The following is a 23,222-nucleotide window of genomic DNA, read 5'->3' as shown; positions in this document are numbered from 1 at the left end:
AACGCGAAAAGAAGAGTCAAAACCCGGAGAAGTTGACTATATCGCCAAACTCCTGTAGCAACAGCTCGTCAATGTTCTTATTTTGCGACTCAGACTGGTGGATCAAATTAGACTGCACTTTGTCAGTTGAGTAGGCGTCATCATGAATCGTCATATTTGCATTATCATCGGTTAGAGTTTGCATATCAATCTTAGGGCGCTTGGAAGCATGGTTGCTGATATTCGTGGCATCACTCAATGGTTCGACTTTTCTCTTTGTCGTGGCTGTTTCCGGTTCATATCCAAGACTCTTGTCGTACGATGCTTGAGTCTGTGTATCCTGCTTGTCAAGCAAAGATGAATTGTCTGCGTTGTGCAGAAATGTATCATGTGGTCCGAGTGTCTTCGAGACAGGACTTGCAAGAACATCTTGAATATTGTTCGATGGCTGTGTGTTGATTGAACCCAGGATTTGATCAAAATCATCATCCAAATCGAGGCCCGTGTTTACCGTAGGCGAGTAGATACCAGTGAAACTGTTTAATGAAGGTCTGGCTGGAGAAAAAAGTTCATCCAAGCTACTATCATCATACTCACTCGATGACCGTCGTCGACGAGTGTTGGATCGCTTCCTATTTCCAGCTTTACTCACGGAAGCTTTGGGCAAAGTTGCTTGAGTTGATGCGATGTCCAAATTAGCCATCCGTGTTGCTTTCGAATTAAGGACATGCCACTCAGAGGCTATTTGTTTCTTTGGTTGCTCTTCCTTACTAGGCTGGGTGAGGTCCAAGTACTCAACCATATCAAAGTCGGTGTTCCCTTGTGAATCTTTATTGGATGTCTTTCCATGACCATTGGTAAACAGTAGAAGCTGACTCTTACTTTTGGTTCGTTCATTTTGACGGGACTTTGTAGGAGCATTCTTACTGTGCATCTTAGGTGGCTTGTCGAGGCCTTTACGGCAGCAAAAGTGCTTGCACCTGAATCTTGGTTAGTCATTTGTGCTGCCATACTTAGGTTAGGAAAACGGACGTTGATTTATCCTTGCACTTGTGGTTGCAGTTGTATTTCCCATTCTCGAGCGTGACCGGCTGGACGTCGTCTAGATCTACGAGATGTTCGCTCATACGTCGTTCGTTCTTGCGACTCTTGCTCGAAGCTCTGTCTATTGAGCCTCGCTCCTGTGGCTGATGGCCATCGAAACCATGAACTTAAAGTGTAATTAGTTGAGATCAATCGACAGACAGTGACACACCTACCAGCTTCCAAGAAAGCGTCGTCCGGAATATCGTCATCTTCAAAAATATCATTTTGAATCACAGCCTTCTGCTTTGGGCCGTCACCATTTCTGCGTCTGGACGTGTTCATTAAGAATGTTTTATCCATATCTAAAATGTCAGCAGAGAAGAACAAATCCGGCACATCAGGCTTCAATTCTGCGTATTGACATGTTCCACCTGTTTGGCCTCTTTTAGTGCTAAATCGCATGTCTCATTGGCATTATTGAAGCCTACCAATTTCATCACACATCACATAACATGTTATATGCTGTAGCGAACTCTTGATCTCCGCACTCAGCAGGATTTCGTGATCATTCTGAAGCTTTTGAGCACTGAATGAACCGTCAGTTCTGTACGGAGTCTCCATCACAAAGCGAATGAGATACTCACCTCAAGCGTCGAAAGTCTAAAAGTCGACCATCAGAGAGCTCTGCTAGGAAACAGACGTATACTGGACGCTTGTGGAAAGTTGTTGGCGTCTTCTCGTTCAAGAAGCCTATGTCGGCCTTGAAATTGACCATAACCGATCCGCCGTGCTTGCTTACCTGAGCACAGTCAACAGTCAGCTCATGAACAACTGTAGTACATCTACAACTCACCTTGCCCAGCATCTTCATAGTCACGCGTAGCTTCGGAAATTCAGCAAGCCTTGCAAGAAGTTTCATACCGAAAGGAGGATTCTTGCTCAAAATCATGTCAATCTTATGTGCTTCTGTTTCCTCCAGTTCTTGGATACTGCTAATTCCGGCACCAGCCAACTTTCTGACCGCAACGACACCGACCTGGTCAATCTGTTTCATTTGAAAGGGTGAGTTCTCCCAGACTCGACTAACAAAGCTCCGCGCAAGTTCTAGACAATTTCTCACGGCAACGCCATCCTCGTTGTGTATCTGACAATCTATAATACAGCGTATGAGACGATTGAGGTGCGTAAAAACTATCGCCTTGTCTTGTTGAAACTGCAGCCTGTGTTTCTGAAACTGCTCGGCAGAAGGAAAGTCCACGGCGCTGAGCTCAGATTGTATAAGAAGAGAGATCTTGTGAGTATTCTGAACCAATTCTACTTTGATCGGAAATCTGATTCCATGAGCACGATTCAGCTCCCTATAAAAGGGGCGCTCCGCGGCTTTGAGACGCAGCTCATGGAATTCTTCAGCCTGAGATATTGCAGATAACTACCTCCCATTAGCAAAGCGTCAAAGGAATCAAGACGAATAACTTACAATCTCCGAAATCTTCGCTCTTGGATGCAATTCCAGTATAATTTTCATGGTCTCAAACTTGATGTAGTACTTGGCCATGGCCTCGCCGTATGGTGTGGATTTGAAAGGACCTTGCTTGTTAATAAGACCAGTCTCCTGGAGAAGTTTGACGTCCTTGTGACATATCTGTTGTAGCATTTCATCCTCATCTATGCGGTCTGCGTTTTCTTTCAACTTGTAGCGAGTAGGGTTTCTCCTGAGTCTCACGAATAGAAAAGTCCCTGCAAGCCACTTGATAGCACTCTGAATGTCCGAAACTGTGCCTAAGGAAATTTCTGCGTTTAGATGGTCGATGAGATTCAAATGAAGACAACTTTCTAGTTGCATCGTGCCTGATACCAGCTGTTCATAGCTTGAGACCCGTTCTTTCTTTGTAAGTATGACAGCCACGGCAGTATCGTCAAATTGAGGACGACCGGCACGTCCGAGCATCTGCATCATCTCCAAGTCGGTGTATTCTTTGCAACCACCTTCCTGCCAACAGACGGTATTCTTGATGATAACCAGATAACAAGGGAGATTGACACCAACAGCAAGCGTAGATGTACAACAGATAATACTCAATTTGCCTTCGAGGAAAGCTTTTTCAACAGCATGACGGTCGTCGCTATCTAAACCGGCGTGGTGGAAGGCAACACCAGAGTTGACAAGTGCTATTCAACTCAGTACAGAACTATAATAGCAATCATGGGATTTACCTCTCAAATCAGTATTCCTGACAACAGGCATTCTCACCGGCCCAGCCCAGAGTCGTCTCTGAGGAACAGTGTTTGACCATAGCTTAGCGAGCTCCTTTGCAGTGGAAATTGCGGAATTTCTTGTGCAGCAAAATATCATCATAGGCTTTTTATTCGAATGCTTAGATATGATATCAGGAAGCCTACAGTATAGTCAGCAAGAGTACGACGGAGGAACAGAAGGAATCGTACTTTGAGCCCAGTAACCTGTCAAACGCAAAGTCATTCCCCGTACACGGATAACCATAGACGAATTTCTGAAGCTTTGTTGGACGAAACTCCTCGCCAAAATGTTCTTTATGAGCAGGTAAATGTTGTAGCGTATCATTCTTGCCCAGCCATGTAGCGATGTCTTCCGAGTTTGGTATTGTAGCACTCAGTGCAATGAAGCGGACATTCGAACCGACCGACTTCATTCGTGATACCACTGCCTCAAGGGCAGCGCCACGTGTCTCATTGAGGACATGCACTTCATCAATCAAAAACAATCTAATAAGCTGCATCAACTTCGAATGATCTCTCCACCTCCTTGTCATGCTATCCCATTTCTCCGGTGTGGTGATGATAATACTGGCAGTTTGCACCAGTCGAGACTGAGTATAATCAGTATCACCCGTCAACTCGGCACACTGTAATCCCAACGAATTAAACTTCTTGGACCAATCACGAAACCTCTCGGAACACAAAGCTCTTGTCGGAGCCTGATACACAAGCTTGAACAGCCCATCTTTCAGATTGTTGACCAGACGGCAAATAGCGAGTTCCATAATGACAGTCTTGCCGCTTCCTGTTGGTGCAGATACGACGACATTATGGTCAGTTTCATAGATATGAGGGAAGCACTTGGACTGCACCGCGTTAAAGACGGGGTAGGGAAATAGAGCACGAAAACGATCTGGAAGCACCTTGGTTTCAATCAGATGAATACCTTGGACTACAGGAGGCGCATGACTTAATGAAATCTGACGAGGCAACGAAGGGGATGCGGATGTCCCTTTTCTGCTCGAAGAACTGCCTTCCGTATGCTCTGGCCTGTTGTTGAGGTGAGCGGGCACATACTGATACTCTGAGAAACCGGGCGATGGAGTGATTCGAGATTGACTGGGTCTGAAATACCGCCGTAACGGGCTCGATTGGAACGATGTATCTGGAGAGCTGGAGTAGTGCCCTATGGCTGGAGATTCAGGTAAGACAGCTGAGAGCAATCAGTAACCGTGGAAGAATATATAACCGGAAGTCTTACAGTCTTCTGTAAACCGGTGCAACAGACTTCCTCTCATCGTGGCTACTGGTTGAGGATTCTGCTCCTCAAGTTGAGCTAATAGCTCACGGTCTGCCCAACGCAGTTAGATCTACAGCACTTGTCAGACAAGAATGATCCGTCCATACCGAATGTGTCGAGAGGGATATCATTATCCTCTATTGTCAGGAAGTGGTTGTTGGAATCGAAAGGCATACTGGCGAAGAGTGATCACATCAGCAATGAGCATGCTGTCACTTATATGTCGTCAAGCTCCAGATGTCTCAAGTGAAGGACAGAAGGATGGAAATGAAGAAAAATAACGAGTTGGGGAAGAGGTTGCTACCGAAGTCATCCAGCAAGCAGGAGACGGAAGGAAAGAGCCCACCACGTTCATGGGGAAGGTGCTTACCCAACTACACACACAGACCTTCCTACAGTGCCACGGGATTCCGAATGCTAAAAGAAGGTCAACGACCCAAGCAAGAAAGAGAATGAACTTCTCAAATGCATTCAAATAATTGTACAAGTAAACAACGAGCACACGCTCCAGCAACATCCATCTATATAAAGCGAACAGCAAAAGCAAATGGCAAAAAAATGCTATGATATCCTTCCTTTTTCCATTCATTCATCAATCCTTTTTTGTGTATAAATCTATGCATCAGGTTCAAGGAAATATCCCGAGCCGCTTTGGTTTGATTTAACTCGCGAATGACTCGGAGATGCAGGCCGCGACGTTGAGAGGCCTGCAGATAATGACGGCGTAGTTGGGAGTTTGATGGAGAAGTCGTTCGGAGGTGAGACACCAGGTCTCCGATCCTCGGCGGCATCGTAGCTCTCAATTCGGATTGGGGGTGGCCGCATTCTGACCAGGGGGGATGTGGATGGTGTAGAGCTTCCGTATAAGAATGATGCGATTAAGACTATGGCGGCGCCGATGGAGAACTTTTGTGGTAATCAGCGTGCAGTTCCTAAGCAAGTGAGGCAGCGAAACTTACGTTGACTGACAAATCCAAATCAAATACAGACAGACTGGTCAAAATCGCCACAACAAGACTGAACCCCGTCGCGATAGTCTTTGCAGTCTTGTCTGTATACGCAATGGCATACCCAGCGCCGATACCACCAATAGCTTGAATGAAAATAATCACCCAGACAATCCAACTGTAACCGGCAAAGAACCCTTGCTTCGCAATAACCTCTCCGTCGAGAAAAATCACACCGACAAAAAACGCAGGTACCACTGACTGAAGCGCCAACTGCACATTTCGCACCCACAGCGACGTTTTCGCCGCACTATCCCGAATGACCTTCTCAAAACTGACCGCAGCCAAAGCGGACGCAACACATGCGCAAAGCGTGGCAATCAGACCTACTCGGCCGTCAAGAGTAGGATGTTCAAGCAACATATCCTCCTCAATGCCCTCATAACTCGCAGATCGTTTCATAACCTTCATAGGCGAATATCCCTTCTTCTGTTTCCATTCCTCCAACGACCTCGGAAAATGCACAGATTCATCTCTCGCCACTAGACGATCGGACTCATGGCCCGGCGCATGTAGCAGCACCACACCAGCAGCCAAAAACAACAACAATCCCCAATTCCTTGCGGGAATATACCGCTGCAGCACCACCAGCCCAAAAACAGCCGCAAAAAGCAGCTTAACCTGATATGTAATCTGATACGTAGCCGGATCAAGATTCGACAACGCCACGTATTGCAACGAGTTCGAGAGAGTGTACAGGCATGCTGGAAGAGCCAGCTTCCAGCTATCGCCTGAGAAGATTGTATTCGAGAGGGTAGAGAAAAGTGATGTGGCGGGCATTGAGGGCGGTACCCGTTTGGAGATTTCGTAGAGTGCCATTGTTAGTGAGATGGCGAGCTTGATGGCTTCGGTCAGGAAGACGGCGGTTGATGTTACGTATCGTTTCCCGGCGACGGTGGGCATTACCCTGGAGTAATGGATCAACTGTTGATTTAATATTAGTACCGACCCGAGACCTCTTCCTTTGAGGGGGACTTACCACGACGGTTGAAGCATATTGTATCGTCAACTAGATACCGAATTGTCAGTCTGGTATTTCCTCTGGTCACGGATTGCAGCCTCCCTTACCAAAAGTAACGACAGGTTGCGGATATAAGCCGACCTCGACTTTGATGCTGTCTGTTTTACCCCCATTTTGTCACCTCCCCTCCGTTTCTATCTTGTGTGCGTGTGTCTGTTGATCCCACACAGATCAACAGCTCGGAACTCGAACCCAGTATCGCAGCGTGCCGTCCTTGACTACCAACCCAAACAAATATATGTTAAGCGACCTTGCGAGATATCGGCAGCGACGGAGTTAGCCGTATATACTCCGTATGTTGTGTATTCGACGTCTGAAAAAGGAGAGTGACGTCTTTCAATCTTGGCACCAAGAACGGCAGATTGGGTCGCTGATCGCCGAACAATAAACAAGCCAACGCGCTTTGATCGGGGAAAACTATTCAACTCTCCTTCTTAAAGAAGAAAACGGAACAAGTAATTATGTATGAAGTGCGCGATATTTTGTACAGACTTGCTGAAAAATAGGAGTCGAATATTCTGAAGAATCCAAGAAACCTTCCTGACACACACACTACACTGAAATGGCTTAGTTCTCCTGGTAGTTAGTTTGTCTGGGGTAAGCTAGAGGGCCGAGGCCACCTGGTAGATTCTGGCCAATCAGAGCGCAGTATTGGTTCCGTTAGAAAAGATATCTATGACATGGATTGAACAATACTTACACTTGACTGACATACCATGCAGTCATTCTTGAAAGTTTCTCAACCCCTAGTACAAAAGACGTCATGTATGTACCTACGTGTGACAAGAATACTTCCGGGCTGGCTTGTGTAACTTTCATGTTTTCCAAGTTGATATTCAATTCAATTTAAATACATACAGACAGGCATGTATGGGATATAATGCAATAGATATTATACAAATATATACAAAATAATGGCCTGCTTCGAACAGGCTGAAATGCAAACAAAGAGACGGTGAAAGAAAGAAAAAAAAAAAAAATCAAGTATCTGGTTCCCCAATGCAATCCAACCATTACCGTCCCTATCTATCTGGACAAATGAAACAAAGAAAAGAGGTGCAGTATGTACTTACTTTCATGACTGAAGGCAGATGTATAATTATAAACAAAATCCAAAATGCATGAAGGGAAAACAAGGAAAAGCGTGTGGAACGAATGATTAATGTGCAATAGCAACAACATCCTGAGGATCTCGACCCCACTTCACGGCCCATAAAGGATAAACAGGTGGACTCGATAGCTTTTCAGTCTCGCCTTCTTCCAATACTATGGCATCGCTGCTATCCGTCCTGCGACGAGAATGTCGTCTCGTCGCAGCTTCATCCGGAAGTGGGGGAAGCGCATGGGATGGCGGAGGAGCCGCCAACTGATGAGAGAATCGATGAATGGGAAGAAGAGTGGGTGTGACGGGAGATGCATGACCCATGGTCGACGTCGATGAAGGTGTTTCGGAATATGCGAGACTCAATCGAGAAGACGGGGTGAAGATATTGTTGTTGCTATGAGCACTCTGCTGCTCGGTGTCGGACGTAGGCAAGTATGAGTCTTTGTCAATTAAAGATTCATTCTCAGCGAGGTTTGGTGCAGCAAGCGGTGGAATTCTCATAGCTGCACTCAGCCGGAGGAATGAAGTATCAAACTGAGTGTGAATGAGCTCAGGGGAGCTTAGTGCTGCAGATACTGACTCCGAGTCCCTGTGCTTCTCAGCTCCTAGCTGACCAACAGGCTCAATATCATTGTATATGCTGGGGGTGATTCGACCATTCCGTAACCTCATCGCCTCTAGCAAGGACTCTTCCTGCCGAGTGACTGCAATGATGCGACTTCTTCTCTTTGCAGAGTGGAGGTCACTATATGATTGTGATGAAAGCCGGGGTCGTCGGGTGTTGCTGACTTCTTCCGCCTGCTCTTCTGGTTCCTCGATCAAAGGGACATCGAAATGAGCAGACGATCCATACATCTTCGTGGAAACGGATGATCTGCCCATAGGGGATCGCGAATCAGCTCGGGAAGGAATATAACGTCGTTGTGTACTGCGCGATTCGGAGCTGACACTAGACACATTCGAATTGGCACGACCAAGACGAGTCAATCCATAACCTTTGGTAGTAACTACCGCCTCAGCATGGCATATCTCTGGTTCAACATAGTCGGTTGTGGAGAAACTGTCCCGAGGCCCTCGAGATGGGGCCACCTTTGTCATGAGTTGCTTACCATAGTCCTCATCGGCATCGGTATTTTCACCTTCGTCTTCGGATGATGACAGGGACAAGACGCTGTTCTTCGTCAAGTCCTTGGTGTGAAAGGTGCTACTGCTCTTCTTCTTTACCAAGCGGCCAGCCGGCTTTTGATGGGCCGAACGTAAATCACCTTCGGACTGCCATGTGTGAAGGGAGGCGCGAGAGCGGTTTGGATTTGAGGGAGGTAGTGGCTGGCGATAATGATGATTTTCGTTTCCACGGCTTCCGCATGATTTATGGTTGGATACCCTAGAGGGTGTACGAGATGACCTCCTGGAATCGACGGCTGAAGAATTCTTGGCGATGTCGGGCTGAACTGGGGCTTGAATTGGTTTCGTGACTGCCGGTGCTGGTGCTGGTGCTACCGGTTTGAAATGTTTCGCCTCCTTCGCTGTCTTTGAATGGTCCAACACACGATCAGATTTCTCGATATTCTCCTCCTCAACATCAACTTCAAGGGTTTCCCCTAGGCGGATAATTTGTTCCAAAGGAACATCAAACCAGTCAACGGCAGGCCTACGAGTGGAAACCCTTTTCCTGGGAAATGGCGGGTCCTCTGGGATAGGAGCAGGAGATTCCTTGACAGATGCTCGGATATAACCCCTAGAACGTGGCTTTGTGAGTTTGGCTGGCTGTGGTTTGACCGAAAACTCTGAATTGACAGGTGACGGCGAATTCGTGTATCGCTGAGGAGAAAGCAAGGGAGCTGCAGCGGGCTTTGGTTTGGGAAATAGCAGAGAAAGATCGAGTCTGCCTGGTTTCTTTTTCGGTGCGCTTTCCGGTCGTCGCTCTCCGGTTGGCGTGGTTGGGGGTTTCGAATTCTTCGGACTCTTGGAATTCGGATCCAATTGAGGAAAACCGATTCCTCGCATATCATCCACTACTCCAAATGCCAAACTGCGTTGCGATTGAGTGTCGAATGCATATTTGTCGAAATTCAGATCGTGTGCAAAACCCGCCGTCGAGCCGGGGTTATGCATTTGCGAACTCTCCATAGGCATAGGCGGACGCAAGGAATGTCTTGCAGAAGATTGATTTGACTGAGAGTTTCGGCCAAGTAACGGAGACGATGCTCGCACGCGGAGTTCTCGATTGAAGGATGAATTCGCAGGATCTGGCTGCTGTAAGGAAGCCTATAAAAGACAACGGGCGTTAGTTGTGTCAAAAGGCAGGCGGGTATGGACGGATAGTAAATAATCGATCAAATACCATTCTGTTTCTTTCCGAGGCCATTCTCATTGTACCCTGACTCGCTGTCCTGGGCAAGTTCCTTTCATCATACATGGTGGTCTCTGCATTGATGCTTGACGTTCGCACAGCAATTGGAAAGGGACTTCGTAGTGATTGCCGTCCCATGGTGGATCAGAGCGCAATCGTGGGGAGTTTCTGCTCTTGCGCGAGAGGGACCAGACGAAGCTGAAGAAGTTTTCTGGAACTAGGTGAGGTGACCATCTGGTTTTGTATTTGGTGGTGTATTCCGGGGGGGGCGTCGTAGGTTTTTCGTGGGGGTGAGGACTGGGAGAAGACATTCTGCTTGTAAATGTTTGGTTGTCACTGGGCCTTCCCCTGGTGCGGGCTGAGAGAGTTTAGAGGGCGGAGAACAGACCCACGGCAGGAACTGCTGTGCCTCGGACTGGACTAGCCCATAGTTTATTACCGTTAAATTAATTCTGGTAGATTATGGTCTCTGGTGGCTTTCAGCCTTTCAGCCCGTGCGAGGCCGCAGGATTCCAGGAATGTTCCAAGAAAAGGAGACGATTCAACTTGGAGATTCCTTGTTGTGGTCAGTGGTCGCCGGCATAGTAGTTGCTGAGTGTAGTTAACACTGATTTAGATACGAAATAGTATGTGGGAAAAGTGGACAGAGATCCATCATAGAGATCGACCAGCCAGACTAGAGAAACGCAAAGAGTCAAAAGAGTCAAACGACCAGGCGATCTGAGCTCCCCATTGCCTCATTCGTAGAAAGTGGGCAGTGGTGACTATGATAGTATGTCGATCATGACGGTTTTTGAGCCTTTTGAGATACTACTGTGTGTCTGAGCTTCTTTTCCAACAGGCTGGATGGTTTGGACGCCCTTTTTAGGATAAACGATTGATGCTCTGAGATGAGGAATAGGAGAGAAAAATCCCCTGAGTTGATCCAATTCCCACGACCGGGATAGACCCTGTACCAAAGTCATCAGAGCCACCAAAGCCACCAAAGCCACTAAACTGGAGAAAGCGTGAATGCTGCCTTCTGAGTGGCTGTTAGAAGGGGGGCGATCGCTTGTTTACTCTGGCCGGTGCAAACAGTGCAAACGCTCCCATTGATTCCGGCTCCGACGCGTGCAATCGGAGCATTAATTAACACACGCGCCCGATAAAAACAAATTACCGGCCGATATCCGATCTCCTTATACGTAGTACTACGTACGTAGTATGAATGGCAAACGCACACGTGTCTGTCCTGTACTACGTAGACGTCAGCCCTAGTAACGACCGCGGCTGATAAGCTACGTAGAACGGAGTACATACTACATACCACAGTAGTACAGCACTAAACTCGACAAGATGATGACCAGCCCCGAACAGCAAGGATCTTCCAACAGCCTACCAATCGAGCACATAGTTAATCACTAGTTAGTTAGTTACTACGTTTAGTTGCCTATTTAACTACCACGTGAATAAGCAATCCTAGGGCTGAGTCCAGTCGATAGAAAACATTGATTCATCGCTCGGTTCCCTCACCCCTTTTGGACCTTTGGACCACCCCTTTCGGAGCTGCCCTATCTGACCTAAAATCTCAGCTCGGCCATGACTCAGAGAGCTGGATGTAACTATAACTACCATCCTCTTTGTGATTCAACATCAACTTCTTTCGACTGACAGAGGCAGGAAAAACCTTGGTTAATATCTTCCGAGATATGACTCCGTCACCTTAGTTGTGTAAGCTTCGGATCCTTTGCAGGGCTACGTATTGTATTTCGAGTATCGGAGCCCGTGGATGATGAAATCGGTTATTCCCTTCTTAGAAAAGCCGAGCCAAGTACTGCAGCTTGTGGAATACTTAAGATGCATCTTTAATGGACGTTGATCCAAGACTACGTAACCCTAACCAACCCTAAACGAACACAGCATCGTACCTTCCCAATTGGCAATTTCCCAAAGTATCACAAGGTCTCAAGTTCGTTCTATTGTCGAACTACATAGACTGTTTCTATCACAACGAATTCTACTTCCGCAACTCACTCCTCTCTGCAACTACACCCGCCAATTCCGCAAGTCCACTAGCTTACATGGTATCAAAAATGCTGACCTCCGCCATGAGCTCTTTTGAGATCCAATGCCGGATCTCGAGCAAACAAGAGAGTCACTATTTTACCTGCCACTTCCATTTGCCTGATCCTAGAAGGCAATCCAGTTTTCGGAACCCGATAATACTAGAATACCATATGAAGAATCAAAACATGAAAGAGCTGAGGATAGCGCCCAGCACGCAAGACCTGATATTGAAATAATAGAGTATAAAGCTCTACAAACGGTAACAAAGAGCGGGTGTCAACCCGCCCCCTTGCTTCTCAACTTGGAAAGGCAAAAACATGATAAGACAGGGTTCGTACCTGGGGGCTTGTGTTATAATGATGGACTTTACGAACGAGACCGAAAGATAAGATATTTGTAAGCTGCATTATACAGCCATTTTGGTTAACAAAATAGAATGGCATTAACAGCTAGGCCTTAGGGAAACCTGGGTCTGTGGCTGTACGGTTGTAAACTGTACCAGTTGATGATGAGAAGGGAAAAGATGGCAAGGAAGAGAATATGGAAGTTAAAAAAATAAGTGTTATTGCTGACTTTGTTGGAATAATGTACTATACTAATATCATGTGGTACTATGCAGACACCTTGGTAGACTCAAAAAGACATCTTCCCTTTGTTAAATCTCTCAAAGCAGTCTGAAATCAAATGACTTTGTCAAACTCAAACATATAGTCAAAATTTACCACGGAATCTTGATACCAGTCATGGCATCGATAAACTGTCCAGACTTGCTTTCTCGTGTAGCCTCAGACACCTAAACAACAATCAGCCCGCCATGCTCGACGAAGATACCTAGGTATATATTATGAAGCATACCAGCTGAAAGATCTTATTGACTGAGGCCTCTACATCTGTAGGCGGCGCAGGCACATTGACGGCATCGGCATAAGCCTGGCCATTATCCGTTTTGACCCATCTACGCATCCCCAAAATCAGCCGATCATATCCCTAGACCCATGAGAAAAAGGATATACATACCCCGGATGCACAGTCACAGCAACCAACCTCCTATTCTCTTCATGCATCTTCCTCAGAAAATAATTCGCCGCCGCCTTCGACGCTCCATACCCACCACAAGGCGTCGGATCAACATACGTAAGAGACCCCAACACAGAACTAACAAGAATAAATTTCGGATTCCCAGATTTCTCTAGCAGCCCCTTCCAAAGTTGCTGGTACAACCGCACGGGACCGAGAGTGTTGACCTGATAGAAATCCTCCAACACGTCGATGGGTGCGTCAAGGACGGAGTCCAATGGTTCGCCTACACCGGCGTTGGCAATGATAATGTCGATTTTACTGACTCCAGTTAAGGGGGAAAGGAGTGATTCGCGGAGTGCAATTGCGTCGTTTGTGGAGGCGCTGTCGAGTTTGTAGATGCCATGCAGCGTGCCCGGGTAAGATTGGGGTAGGGCGTTGAGAATGGTGGACGGGCTGTTGCTGCGTGCGGTGAGGATGATGCGGGTGTTGGGTTGGTTGAGATAGAGTTTTGCGAGGCCAAGGCCTAGGCCTGACGAATGTATAAGTTGACTTACTCTCTAGGTGAAATGTCTCGAGGTTATGCGATGAAAGGGATAAGACGACGATTATACTTGCCCCTGTTTGCGCCAGTGATGAGAACCACGGTTTCGTTAGACATGATGATAGACCTTCTTTAAGTTGATGGTATGGAACACTTGTCCAGCCTGGTAATAGTGAGCTAAGTAAATATGATCTGATTCTTGGATGATGGTACCTAGGTAGCCAAGATGGGATCGGGTAAGAAGAGAAAAGGGAAGAGAAGACACAAGTCTGTGGGAGGAAAGCCGCTTTATAAAACACCCCACTTCAGACCAAAAATTAGCCCCAAAAGCGACGCCTCAGCGAATTTCACAAGCGGATTGACTCATCAAGGTCTACTTAAATGTCGTTGATATTAGTCCGGACAATAATTGATTGAACGATCTATTTCGAGATCTAGCAGCTGGATTAGAGGATCTATTGATGCTCATGCTGGCACTCCGAGAACCATTCACTAACCACCATATCCAGCAAACCATCCATCACGAGAGCAATTTCCATGAGCTTCAATGTCAATATTCAAGAAAAAGGAAAATTAAGAAGTGACTTGTACAAGAATGAAGGAAATATGGATTTAAGCAAGAAAACCCCGAAGCAAAGAAAAGAGACAACAACCATTAGAAAAGCGCAGTTGGAACCGAGTCGATTAGGGCTAAATTTCCTTTTCGGGTTCAGCGCCGACCCTCACGGAAGTTTGGCTCCTTCCTAAAAGGCCCGATTAGGAAAGTAAAAATTCAAGAGACAAGAAAACGAACAAGGAGGAACAATTACTACCACCGTTGTCATTTGATTGCTCAAGACAAAGGCTTATATGTGAAGCAATCGATGCAATCAAGAATTTTCCAGATTTGCTGATGCTCCGCCGCGCCATTGATGGACATCTCTGCCTCGAGTGCGCTCCAGCTAGCGGCATAGTTTATGATTTTGGTCCGCTGGTCGAGATGCAAGATATTGTAAACGCCCATCGACTCGGTGATGATGCGTTGCCAGAGATGTAATGGGAGACCGAATTGGTATTTGGAGCGATAGTTGTCGGTCGTCGCTTCCGCTGCCGCTGGTTTCTTGCCGTTGCGACCGGGTGGAGAGGTCGAAGCTGGATGGTTGTTGCCGTTGCCGACAGATTTAGCGCCGTTTTTGGAGATATGCTCAAAATCCAAGTCTTTTTGAACACCACGCGGGTAATTTGGCATTGCTGAGGCGACCGGTGGAGGATTGGTCTGCATCAATGTATTCTCGGACGGATGATGCATCGCTGGAAACATTACATCAAAAGTTGAGGATTGAGGATTAAACCGGAATGAAGAGATCAGTGCCCCACGTGGAGTAGGATTACGATGTTGTCGATGTGCCAATGATTCTGGCATCACAATCGGCGGAACTGACGTTGGTACACTTAAACCCGATTCTACTGGATCAAAAGTTCGCCGAGGCGGTGATCCAACACGCTCTCGAGGTTTCAGCATTTGATATTCGGTCTGAGCTCCTAGGATTGCTCCTGTATGATATGGTCGGCCAAATGGTGATCGTGCTCGAGCGACTAGGGTTGTAGGCATTGCGGCTTGTCGTGCCTTCCTGGCCGCGATCAATTCATCCTCGACCGGGCGTGGACGATTCAAGTAGTCCAGCAAAATAGTACGGGCAACCGCCAACATGCGCAGAGCACAATGCCACAGAACTGACTGTAGGAGTCCCTCAGTAGCTAATACATGGATCCGCTGCTGACTGATAGTGCGGCCAAGATTGACAGTCAATTTCTGGCGGTGGCGGCGACGACGCTCTTGTTCTTCGTGAGCACGCTCAATTTCTTCGTAATCTAAATCTATGTCCAGGCCATCAAAATCCTCTATCAGCTCGTCCTCGGAATCAGCCTCAGCCGCGGACTCCTTTATCTCTTCCGTGAGCTGCATGAGTCGAAGCGATAAGATGCTGAGACCACTGTTTGGCAACCAATAAATACCACAGGGGCCCCGCTCGGTCGGCGGAAGAACAGGTGGTTTACCTCCAGGAAGAAATGACAAAAGATTTTCTGGGGCGCGATGGAGTCTAAGCATTTCGGCAAGATGGACGATCGCTCCGTTAGTCATGCCGACATCTTGGAGGATGAGATATGGAACTGAGCGTAGGCCGCGGGTGCAGGCGTAGCGTCGAAGTTCCGCGTCAGTAAGAATATGGTGCTTGGTTGCAGATGCCTGGGGTAAGCCTGCAATCTCTGTCAGTTTCTTCTTGTTGCATTATGGGCATGGAGGCCTTCGGTGACTCACCTCGTCGAGAAGCTGTCTTCGTTCCCTGATCAGTAACAGCAGTCTCATGATCACGTCTCGAGGAGTGCTCCCGCATCAAATCCTCAGGAACATCCCCATCCTCCTCCTCCTCCTCCTCCTCCAATTCAACAACCTCCACAAAGTCGAGCTCGCTACGAATATATGCCCGCGCCAAAATCTCAATACCTCGCGTTCCCAAAGCATTTCCACTGAAATCAATCTTCTTCATCACACAGCACTGCCCAAAAGACTGCAAGAAATACTTCCATTTCTGCGCGTCAGACACAGTAACGATGCTGATCTCATTGTTCGAGATATCGAGCTCTTTGAGGTCCCGTGAGCTGAGATTGATAATTTTAGCGAGCTCCACGAGGGCGTTGATGGTCAGTCGATTTCCTTTTAGGTGTAGTTCTTGTAATTTGTTGACGCCTTGGGGATATTCGGGGCTTGCGGATTGCAAGGCAACACGAAGATCGAGTATGAATTCGTTGAAGCCATCGTCTGTCAATTCTTTGCCTGAGATGTCGATTTCGAGGACAGGTTCCCGGACTTTGAAGGTTGGCGTTGTGGGAATGCGTTTGGCCTGAGACATATTAATATTATTTTGTGTGCTTTATAAGAAAAATTGAAGACTTACTAAATCCTTCTTCACAGCTAGACCAGCCTTGACACCGCTGATTTTTCTCTGTAGGCTTTGTGTTAGCAGTCACGTAAGACGTTAGTAATAAAAGAACGTCACTCACTGCAGTGTAGTTTAATCGTGCCATCTTGTGCGTGTAATAGAGAACTGGTCTTACTCTGAAAGAGAGGATCAAAATGTCAACAGGCTCAAAGTCCAAGCCTCAAAATTACCAAAGAGGAAGCAAGAGAAAGAAGCAAAGAGACTAAAACTAACAAGAAAAACCCCAGCCCTGATCAATATGAAGAGCAATATTGATCTCACTAACTTAGACGAATAATGAAGCAAGAAAAGCAATAGGAAGATCCTTATCAGATACAGACAAGTAAGCGTGAAGGAGAAAGAGCAAGAATAAGAGGGGGAGGGTTATAAAGATCTTGCGCCCAGCTAGTCAATTTGTTTGTAGATGACGTCTTCCTTTAAATCCACGCAAATATGCAAGCATATTCATGTAAAAACTTGACTGAGAAGGAAGGGAATGTCCAGAAGAGAATAAATGAATAAGCAGAGAATAAAACTGACAGGACTGGGCGTAAATAGATGGTTATAACATCTAGATTAGGTGTTAGTTCACACCCCCAAGAAAGAACCAAGCCTGCCACAGAAGGGAAACCCCGTTTAAATTCTCATATCAGAGAGATGGAGGTGATTTGGGAAAGATCTGGTAGTATTGCCCTTCAACTTTCTCGTTTTCAGGATCCTTGGGAGCGGTATTGTCGAGGGTCAATCGTATTCAACAGTCTTTCGTATGAATCAATGGCAATTAAGTATTATGAAGAAAATGAGATCGTCGCCTCTACTCAATTAATCTAATGGCCATGTCTTGGTGGTAATTCATTCTTACCGCTAACTAACGAGGTCTATATACCTTTACATACCACGCTTTTTTTTGACGTTGAAAACCATGGCTACAAACAAAACCGTAGATTCCACATGTTTCTGGACAAATGATAGCTTGTAGATAGGCCACCTACTATTAAAAAATTGCTTATCTACTTGTACTTAGACATGATTTATCCTGTTGATCAGTCAGACATGCTGCTTGCTAAGATAAGGGGAATTGGTTGCTGATATGATGACATGGACTGTCCTCAAATCCTAGTATGTACGGCACACCTAGTGCTGTATTATTCGTATGGGCTAAATCTGACCCCCATATATCCGCTAGATATACTACCATTACGCATTTCAAAATCGTTACTATTTATCACGCTGTCAAGATGATTTAAATGTTCATTCATGCTTTTGTAAGTTGGATACTCAAATACACTTGATACAAATGAATCACGCCCCTGCTGATTGCAGATGCACAGCTGAAAATGCTGAAGAGAAAGAAGAAAAAAACCAACACATACAAGAAAATGGATAGAAACACATAAGATATAAGATGTCATGAAATAAAAAGGTAATAAAACTCCAGCCCTCTTTGTATGCCCATAGACAGTATAAAATAAAATGATGTTTGTGATCGATATGTTATGCTCGCAAGACCTCAAGGATATCGGGGAAACGTTGCACGTCGTAACTTTGCGCAAGCCCGAAGAACCGAACACCTGTCAATCAAAGATGCCATATGAGAAAGAGAGGAAGACCGCCCACGCTATGCAATATGCAAACCCGCAAGATGGAAAGAAGTCGATAGTCATGAAAGGGTATCATGTGTATGTTGATATCTGCCGAGATTCGTTCACTGCAGTTCAGAGATTCGGCTCGTATAGTTGAAGGTATACTCCATGTTTAATTGGTTATTCTGTCGCGTCGTAGTCATCTTCATCATCGTCATTGTCAACGGAAAGACCGAAGCGGTCTACTAGTATGCGTTTACCAAGTCGGTATTCAGGAACACCATCTCGGAAAGCACCAAAATCGAGAACCTTTAAAACAAGTTAGTTACAGGACGGGTTTCACAAATCAATAGTTGAAGCTTACCTCAATATAAGTCAAGCCATCTCGCTGAACCGCCGCCACACAAGTACGTTCGTTGAATCGTACTTGCCACACCCCGCTGAGATCTCGAAGAAGGTCCTTGACGCATTCACCGTTTCGTACATTCCACATTTTGAGTGTCCGGTCGGAGCCAGAGATGATCTTTTCGCCGTCGTGCTGGAAGCAGGTAATGGCTCCAGTGTGGGCGGTTAGCGTGTTCTTACACTGACCGTTCTCTGGATCCCAGATTCTAAGTGTTGAGTCGGCCGCCCCAGAGACCAACCGGTTGCCCTTAAGATCCAAGAGTCCCACGAGTGATGTATGACCTTCTAGATTGTACAGCAAGGCTCCGGTATCTAGTGACCAGACTTTGACCATATTGTCCATCGAGCCACTAATGCAACGATTTCTCTCCACATCCAGAACGACACTGTAAACCTTGAGCGTATGACCTTGTAGCCTATGCATGCACTCTCCAGTCGAGATTTTCCAGACTCGAACAGTACAGTCGTAGCTTCCTGAAACTAAGGTGTCACCATGCGCTGCAATAGCCCGTACAGAGTATTGATGGCCTGACAGAGTACGTAGGAAATAGGGGCAGTCCGTGTCCTCAGCATGTGAGCCGGCATCGAGATAATACGGGTCAGTCGGTTTTGGCAACTTCCAGACTCGCAAATTGGAATCGCGTGACCCGGTAATAATTAAGGGTTCCTTGGGCATCATGATTGAAGACCCATCTGGATTCTTTCCAACTTCAGCGGGAAGCAGGATCTGTAGGCATCGTACGGTGGATGTGTGGCCGTGGAATACCTGCGTACACTTGGCCTTTTCGATATCCCAGACACGCACAGATCTATCCGTGGAGCCCGAAACAAGTGTATTCTGGTGATACTCCAAAGCCCAGACACCACCTTCATGACCTTCAAGAACAGACCTCAAGGCGCCAGTCTTAGTGTCGTATACATGGATCTTGGTGTCATCGCTGCCAGTGAGGATCTTTTCCGAGTCGAATTGAAGACAAGTGACGACATGGCGATCATGAGCACGGAAAGCTAGGTGCCTTGGCTTCAAGTCAGAGCGCATCCAGCTTTTTTGAATGGAAAGATGGCGTCGATATAGTGATTTATAAAGATGCAAACTACGGAGTGAGCTGAGGCCAACGTCAGGATAGGGAATGGCAGCAGCCGCAGCATTTGCAGCGGCGGTGGGACCCTCAATAAGTGAGGCCTCGTTGATCCAGTCTGATGAATCTGAGGCTGGGGACCCAATTCTGTGAGATGGCGTCAGCTTACGCCTGACGGTCTTTCGAGTCGGTGTTCTATTGGTGGCTTTCCTCTTTGAACGACGAGGCGAAATAGAATCCATCGAGAGCGGGTTGGACAAGAAGCTTGAAGACAGATGGGACGATTGATTGAAGTAGTCGGAATCAACTTTGAGAGTTGGGGTAGACATATCCTTTTCATAATCCTCGGGTCCGTTAGGAAATTGCCAACCCCAACCTTCTCTAATAGCCTTCTGTAGTTCGCCAGGGGGGAGTTTGAATCCAGCGCTCTCAAACAACTCTTTCCAATGTCGTTCATCTGAGTTAATAATGTGACGCCATTTCTTCGAAACCTGGGAAGCCCGACACATAGTTTGGTAGTCGAAATATTTCACAATGTTGAGAGTCAGTTCAGCGGGTAAAAGAGCCAAAAAATCGCACTTCAAAGCAGGGTTGACAATATCGGCGACAAACTGGAGTGTAGGTTTGGGACAACGTTTCAAGAGCTGATACATCATATAAGTCTTCATCTCGTCCGGTATGGCTTCAAAGAATTCTAGTGTGGCCGGGATATCCATTAATGACGTGGGTCGTGGTTGGACAGCGACGTTGCTCATAGATGGTTGACTGCTGGAAACGTTATGCACAGTCTTTTGCCGGAGAGTGTCGGACAGAACAGGAACATGATTATCCAAGCTAGAGTCAGTATCTGTTCCTTGGTCGTCTGGGAACTCAAGAAAGTAATCCGGGTTGTGAGTATTCATGGCCGTTACTGGAGATAGACTCGGGCTGGGCAAGCACATGTCTTGACCGAGGACTGAACCATGAGTGGACAAAGCGGTTGGAGCAGTCTGTTGATAGGGCTCCGATTCTTGAGTCCCTTCGTTCTCCGCAGAGAAAGTTTCGCCAGATCCGTCATCTTCTGTAGCCGACTGAGGATCTTGGCCATGGTAGTCCGATAAGACACGCGTCATAGAGCTCGATTGATCTTCAAGTGCTGGAGTCGCCTCGACTGGACTCTGCTCTCGAATACGAGGTTTTGAAGCGAATGACTGACTTGGAGTTGAGGTCTGGGAAAGAGCGGCGTCGCCGTGAGAGGATGCAGCAGAGGCAACAGACTGTCCGACTTTCTCGGTATGAAGACGTTTTCGCAGAGCAGCATGTCGATCAAAGCGAAAACGAGTTGTTTCGGTTTCAGGGGTGGCTAAGCCGGCCACTGACGAATTAGTGGCGGAGGCAATCCCTCCTAGGCGACTCTTTCTTTGTTGCCCACGAGAATCCAAGGGAGCCATCAACGACCGTGTACGTTTGCCAGATGCATCAGGATACGTAAACGGGGAAACAGCTCGACGTTTGGATGCTGCTACACTCGAGGGATGGGAAATGGAAGCACGAGGGCTGGCGTTCTGGCTGGAACCTTCGTAGCCTGCAACCGAAGTAAGTACACCTTTTGATGACTTCAGAGCGACATGTTGTTCATGTATCTGTAGAGGTGTTAGTTGACAAACGCCGTACAAACAATCAAGGGTTAGAGTGTAGCGGTCACACTAACCTCGTGTAGAACGGCATCGGTATCTTCTGGTTCATTAAAGATAACAGACTGACCATCGAGTTCGAACTGGAAATTTCGTAGAGCGGACGGAGTAGGATATGAAGCAAGAGGATATAGCTTAGGATTCAGTTCGCGAGTTGAGCGTGGGGGGTTGAGGATAAGCGGAGGAAAGTTGGTGGTGGTGGTTGTGGTGGTAGTAACGACTGTGGTGCGGGTAGCCGGAGCAAACGAAAACTGGCCGATGCTGGGCGTTGGCCCAACGGTGGTTGTGACCTCGCGATGTTTTTCTACCTCTCGTCGGCGAGTCGACTTAGAGGATGTTGGACGAGATATATGGTCGGAAGAAGCTGGTATTGGTGACGCGTCTCGCACTCGAGATCGCGAGCCCGGCACCTCCATTGCGTTGAGCGGCGATACTGCCGGGTGTCGGATAGAATGATGATACGTTTGATGGTTATGATCTCGGAGTTGGACGTGACGGGTGCATCACACGGGGAGGAAGTTGTAAGGTGCAACACACACAGGAGAGTGAACGGTGAGTGAAAGCAGTTGTTTGTACAAAGAGGCACTGGCCACAATGCCCGGCTGATAGGGCGAGATTATGGCCGGGTCTCACAACTAGAAGGACAAGGGAGACATCATGGAGATGACATATGTGGTGGATGAAAGTAGGATTATTGATCACAGGGCTGTTTAGAACTGCTTAAATGGCGGAATATCAACTAATCCAAAGATGCGAGATGGCAGTCGAGCGTCGAGAGTCGTCGACAGGTAGTCGTGGTGAGTGAGCGAGGTGAAGGCGGAAGGTGGGAATCGTCGGGCGAGTGGACACACGGTAATAATTAATCTGGAAGGCGGGATGGCAGCCTGGAAATTCAGGACGCAACTGGGGCGGACCAACCGACGCGCCCCACTGGCCTTGGAGGCGACTCTTGGCCAAGATTTTCAATTTTTTTTCCCTTCAGTATGTAATTATTTGGTCTACGATTGGATACGCACTCGATTGTTCTTGCTTGCTGGTAAGTTGTAACTGGTCTGGATGCTCCAAGCAAATCCAGACTGCATCAACCATCGCCTTGTTTGACTGCCAGAGATTGCTATTGTTTTCCAACTGTCCCAAACCCTTCTCCCTGCTAAACTTTGCCCTGTCTCTACCCAAACGAATAACATCCATCTATTCCATGGGTCCCTCCGAACATATTACAGTTCTCCTTGAGTCTCTGTCCTAAGGACTGCAAAAATCTGGCATGGCAAGTGGCCATGGCAAATCTACTCCGTATGAAAAACGGGGAAAAGAGTGGGCCTCGCCGGGAGCTGAATGGGTCGCTGACGTTCTCCTCCGGAGTACTACACTACTATGTCTGTACTCCGTACTCCGTTTGAAACGAGACACTGAGTTTACGGCGTTTGCTGACTGTCTTACCATTCTTTTGTTTTCTTTTTTGGCCCATCCTTCTTTTGTTTCTGTCTTGAATTTGATAGTGTCGGTGGTCGGGTATGGCCGAGTCAGTCACATGTGTAGTGTGCAGCAGGCATGATGGAGCATGGGTACAGAGAGTACCAATGGTTCCTAACATACATATGAGTGAATTCATTGATGCGGGGATCAGAACAATGCATGGACTTAAGAAAAGTTACCCTTGTCCTGTATTCTCAACCACATGACGTTGGGGATGGCCACAAGCCTCGATATTTCCTCGCTTCCCTGCTGACGCATCAACCAGGAAAAAATGTCACAGTCGAAAAACTAGCTAAGTTAGGGCTAAGTAAGAGTCTGAACCTGGCATGTCCAGCGGCCGCTACTGCTACGTAGTGGTCTGGAGTCTGGAGTTGGCTTTAGACTTGACTACTGGTGCTAGTACTATCATATCA

General features: G+C 47.0%; 6 protein-coding genes across 6 annotated transcripts; all 6 read right to left on the bottom strand.

Moving 5' to 3' along the window:
- Positions 1 to 16: 16 nt before the first annotated feature.
- Positions 17 to 4,714, bottom strand: EYB26_003872 (uncharacterized protein; the record flags this gene model as incomplete). Its single annotated transcript, XM_054263166.1, has 11 exons — positions 17 to 959; positions 1,012 to 1,189; positions 1,239 to 1,436; positions 1,494 to 1,591; positions 1,650 to 1,804; positions 1,859 to 2,434; positions 2,483 to 3,174; positions 3,220 to 3,401; positions 3,451 to 4,453; positions 4,502 to 4,591; positions 4,648 to 4,714. 11 exons carry the CDS (start codon positions 4,712 to 4,714, stop codon positions 17 to 19), a joined length of 4,182 nt encoding a protein of 1,393 aa, XP_054119141.1.
- A 441-nt stretch (positions 4,715 to 5,155) lies between these two features.
- EYB26_003871 (uncharacterized protein) lies at positions 5,156 to 6,681 on the bottom strand (the record flags this gene model as incomplete). Its single annotated transcript, XM_054263165.1, has 4 exons — positions 5,156 to 5,446; positions 5,500 to 6,471; positions 6,527 to 6,556; positions 6,616 to 6,681. 4 exons carry the CDS (start codon positions 6,679 to 6,681, stop codon positions 5,156 to 5,158), a joined length of 1,359 nt encoding a protein of 452 aa, XP_054119140.1.
- Positions 6,682 to 7,727: 1,046 nt separating this feature from the next.
- EYB26_003870 (uncharacterized protein) lies at positions 7,728 to 10,164 on the bottom strand (the record flags this gene model as incomplete). Its single annotated transcript, XM_054263164.1, has 2 exons — positions 7,728 to 9,941; positions 10,018 to 10,164. 2 exons carry the CDS (start codon positions 10,162 to 10,164, stop codon positions 7,728 to 7,730), a joined length of 2,361 nt encoding a protein of 786 aa, XP_054119139.1.
- A 2,626-nt stretch (positions 10,165 to 12,790) lies between these two features.
- EYB26_003869 (uncharacterized protein) lies at positions 12,791 to 13,750 on the bottom strand (the record flags this gene model as incomplete). The annotated part of the gene is made up of 4 exons (XM_054263163.1): positions 12,791 to 12,865; positions 12,928 to 13,027; positions 13,090 to 13,621; positions 13,708 to 13,750. 4 exons carry the CDS (start codon positions 13,748 to 13,750, stop codon positions 12,791 to 12,793), a joined length of 750 nt encoding a protein of 249 aa, XP_054119138.1.
- A 715-nt stretch (positions 13,751 to 14,465) lies between these two features.
- EYB26_003868 (uncharacterized protein) lies at positions 14,466 to 16,699 on the bottom strand (the record flags this gene model as incomplete). Its single annotated transcript, XM_054263162.1, has 4 exons — positions 14,466 to 15,871; positions 15,933 to 16,515; positions 16,570 to 16,617; positions 16,676 to 16,699. The coding sequence occupies 4 exons, from the start codon at positions 16,697 to 16,699 to the stop codon at positions 14,466 to 14,468; spliced, it is 2,061 nt and encodes a 686-aa protein (XP_054119137.1).
- Positions 16,700 to 18,356: 1,657 nt separating this feature from the next.
- On the bottom strand, positions 18,357 to 21,749 carry EYB26_003867 (uncharacterized protein; the record flags this gene model as incomplete). The annotated part of the gene is made up of 3 exons (XM_054263161.1): positions 18,357 to 18,485; positions 18,541 to 21,282; positions 21,351 to 21,749. The coding sequence occupies 3 exons, from the start codon at positions 21,747 to 21,749 to the stop codon at positions 18,357 to 18,359; spliced, it is 3,270 nt and encodes a 1,089-aa protein (XP_054119136.1).
- Positions 21,750 to 23,222: the final 1,473 nt, after the last annotated feature.

Source organism: Talaromyces marneffei, chromosome 3, assembly GCF_009556855.1.
Source record: "Talaromyces marneffei chromosome 3, complete sequence".
NCBI lineage: Eukaryota > Fungi > Ascomycota > Eurotiomycetes > Eurotiales > Trichocomaceae > Talaromyces > Talaromyces marneffei.
Note: the sequence above shows the minus strand (reverse complement) of the source record. Positions and strands in the feature narration are given on the sequence as shown.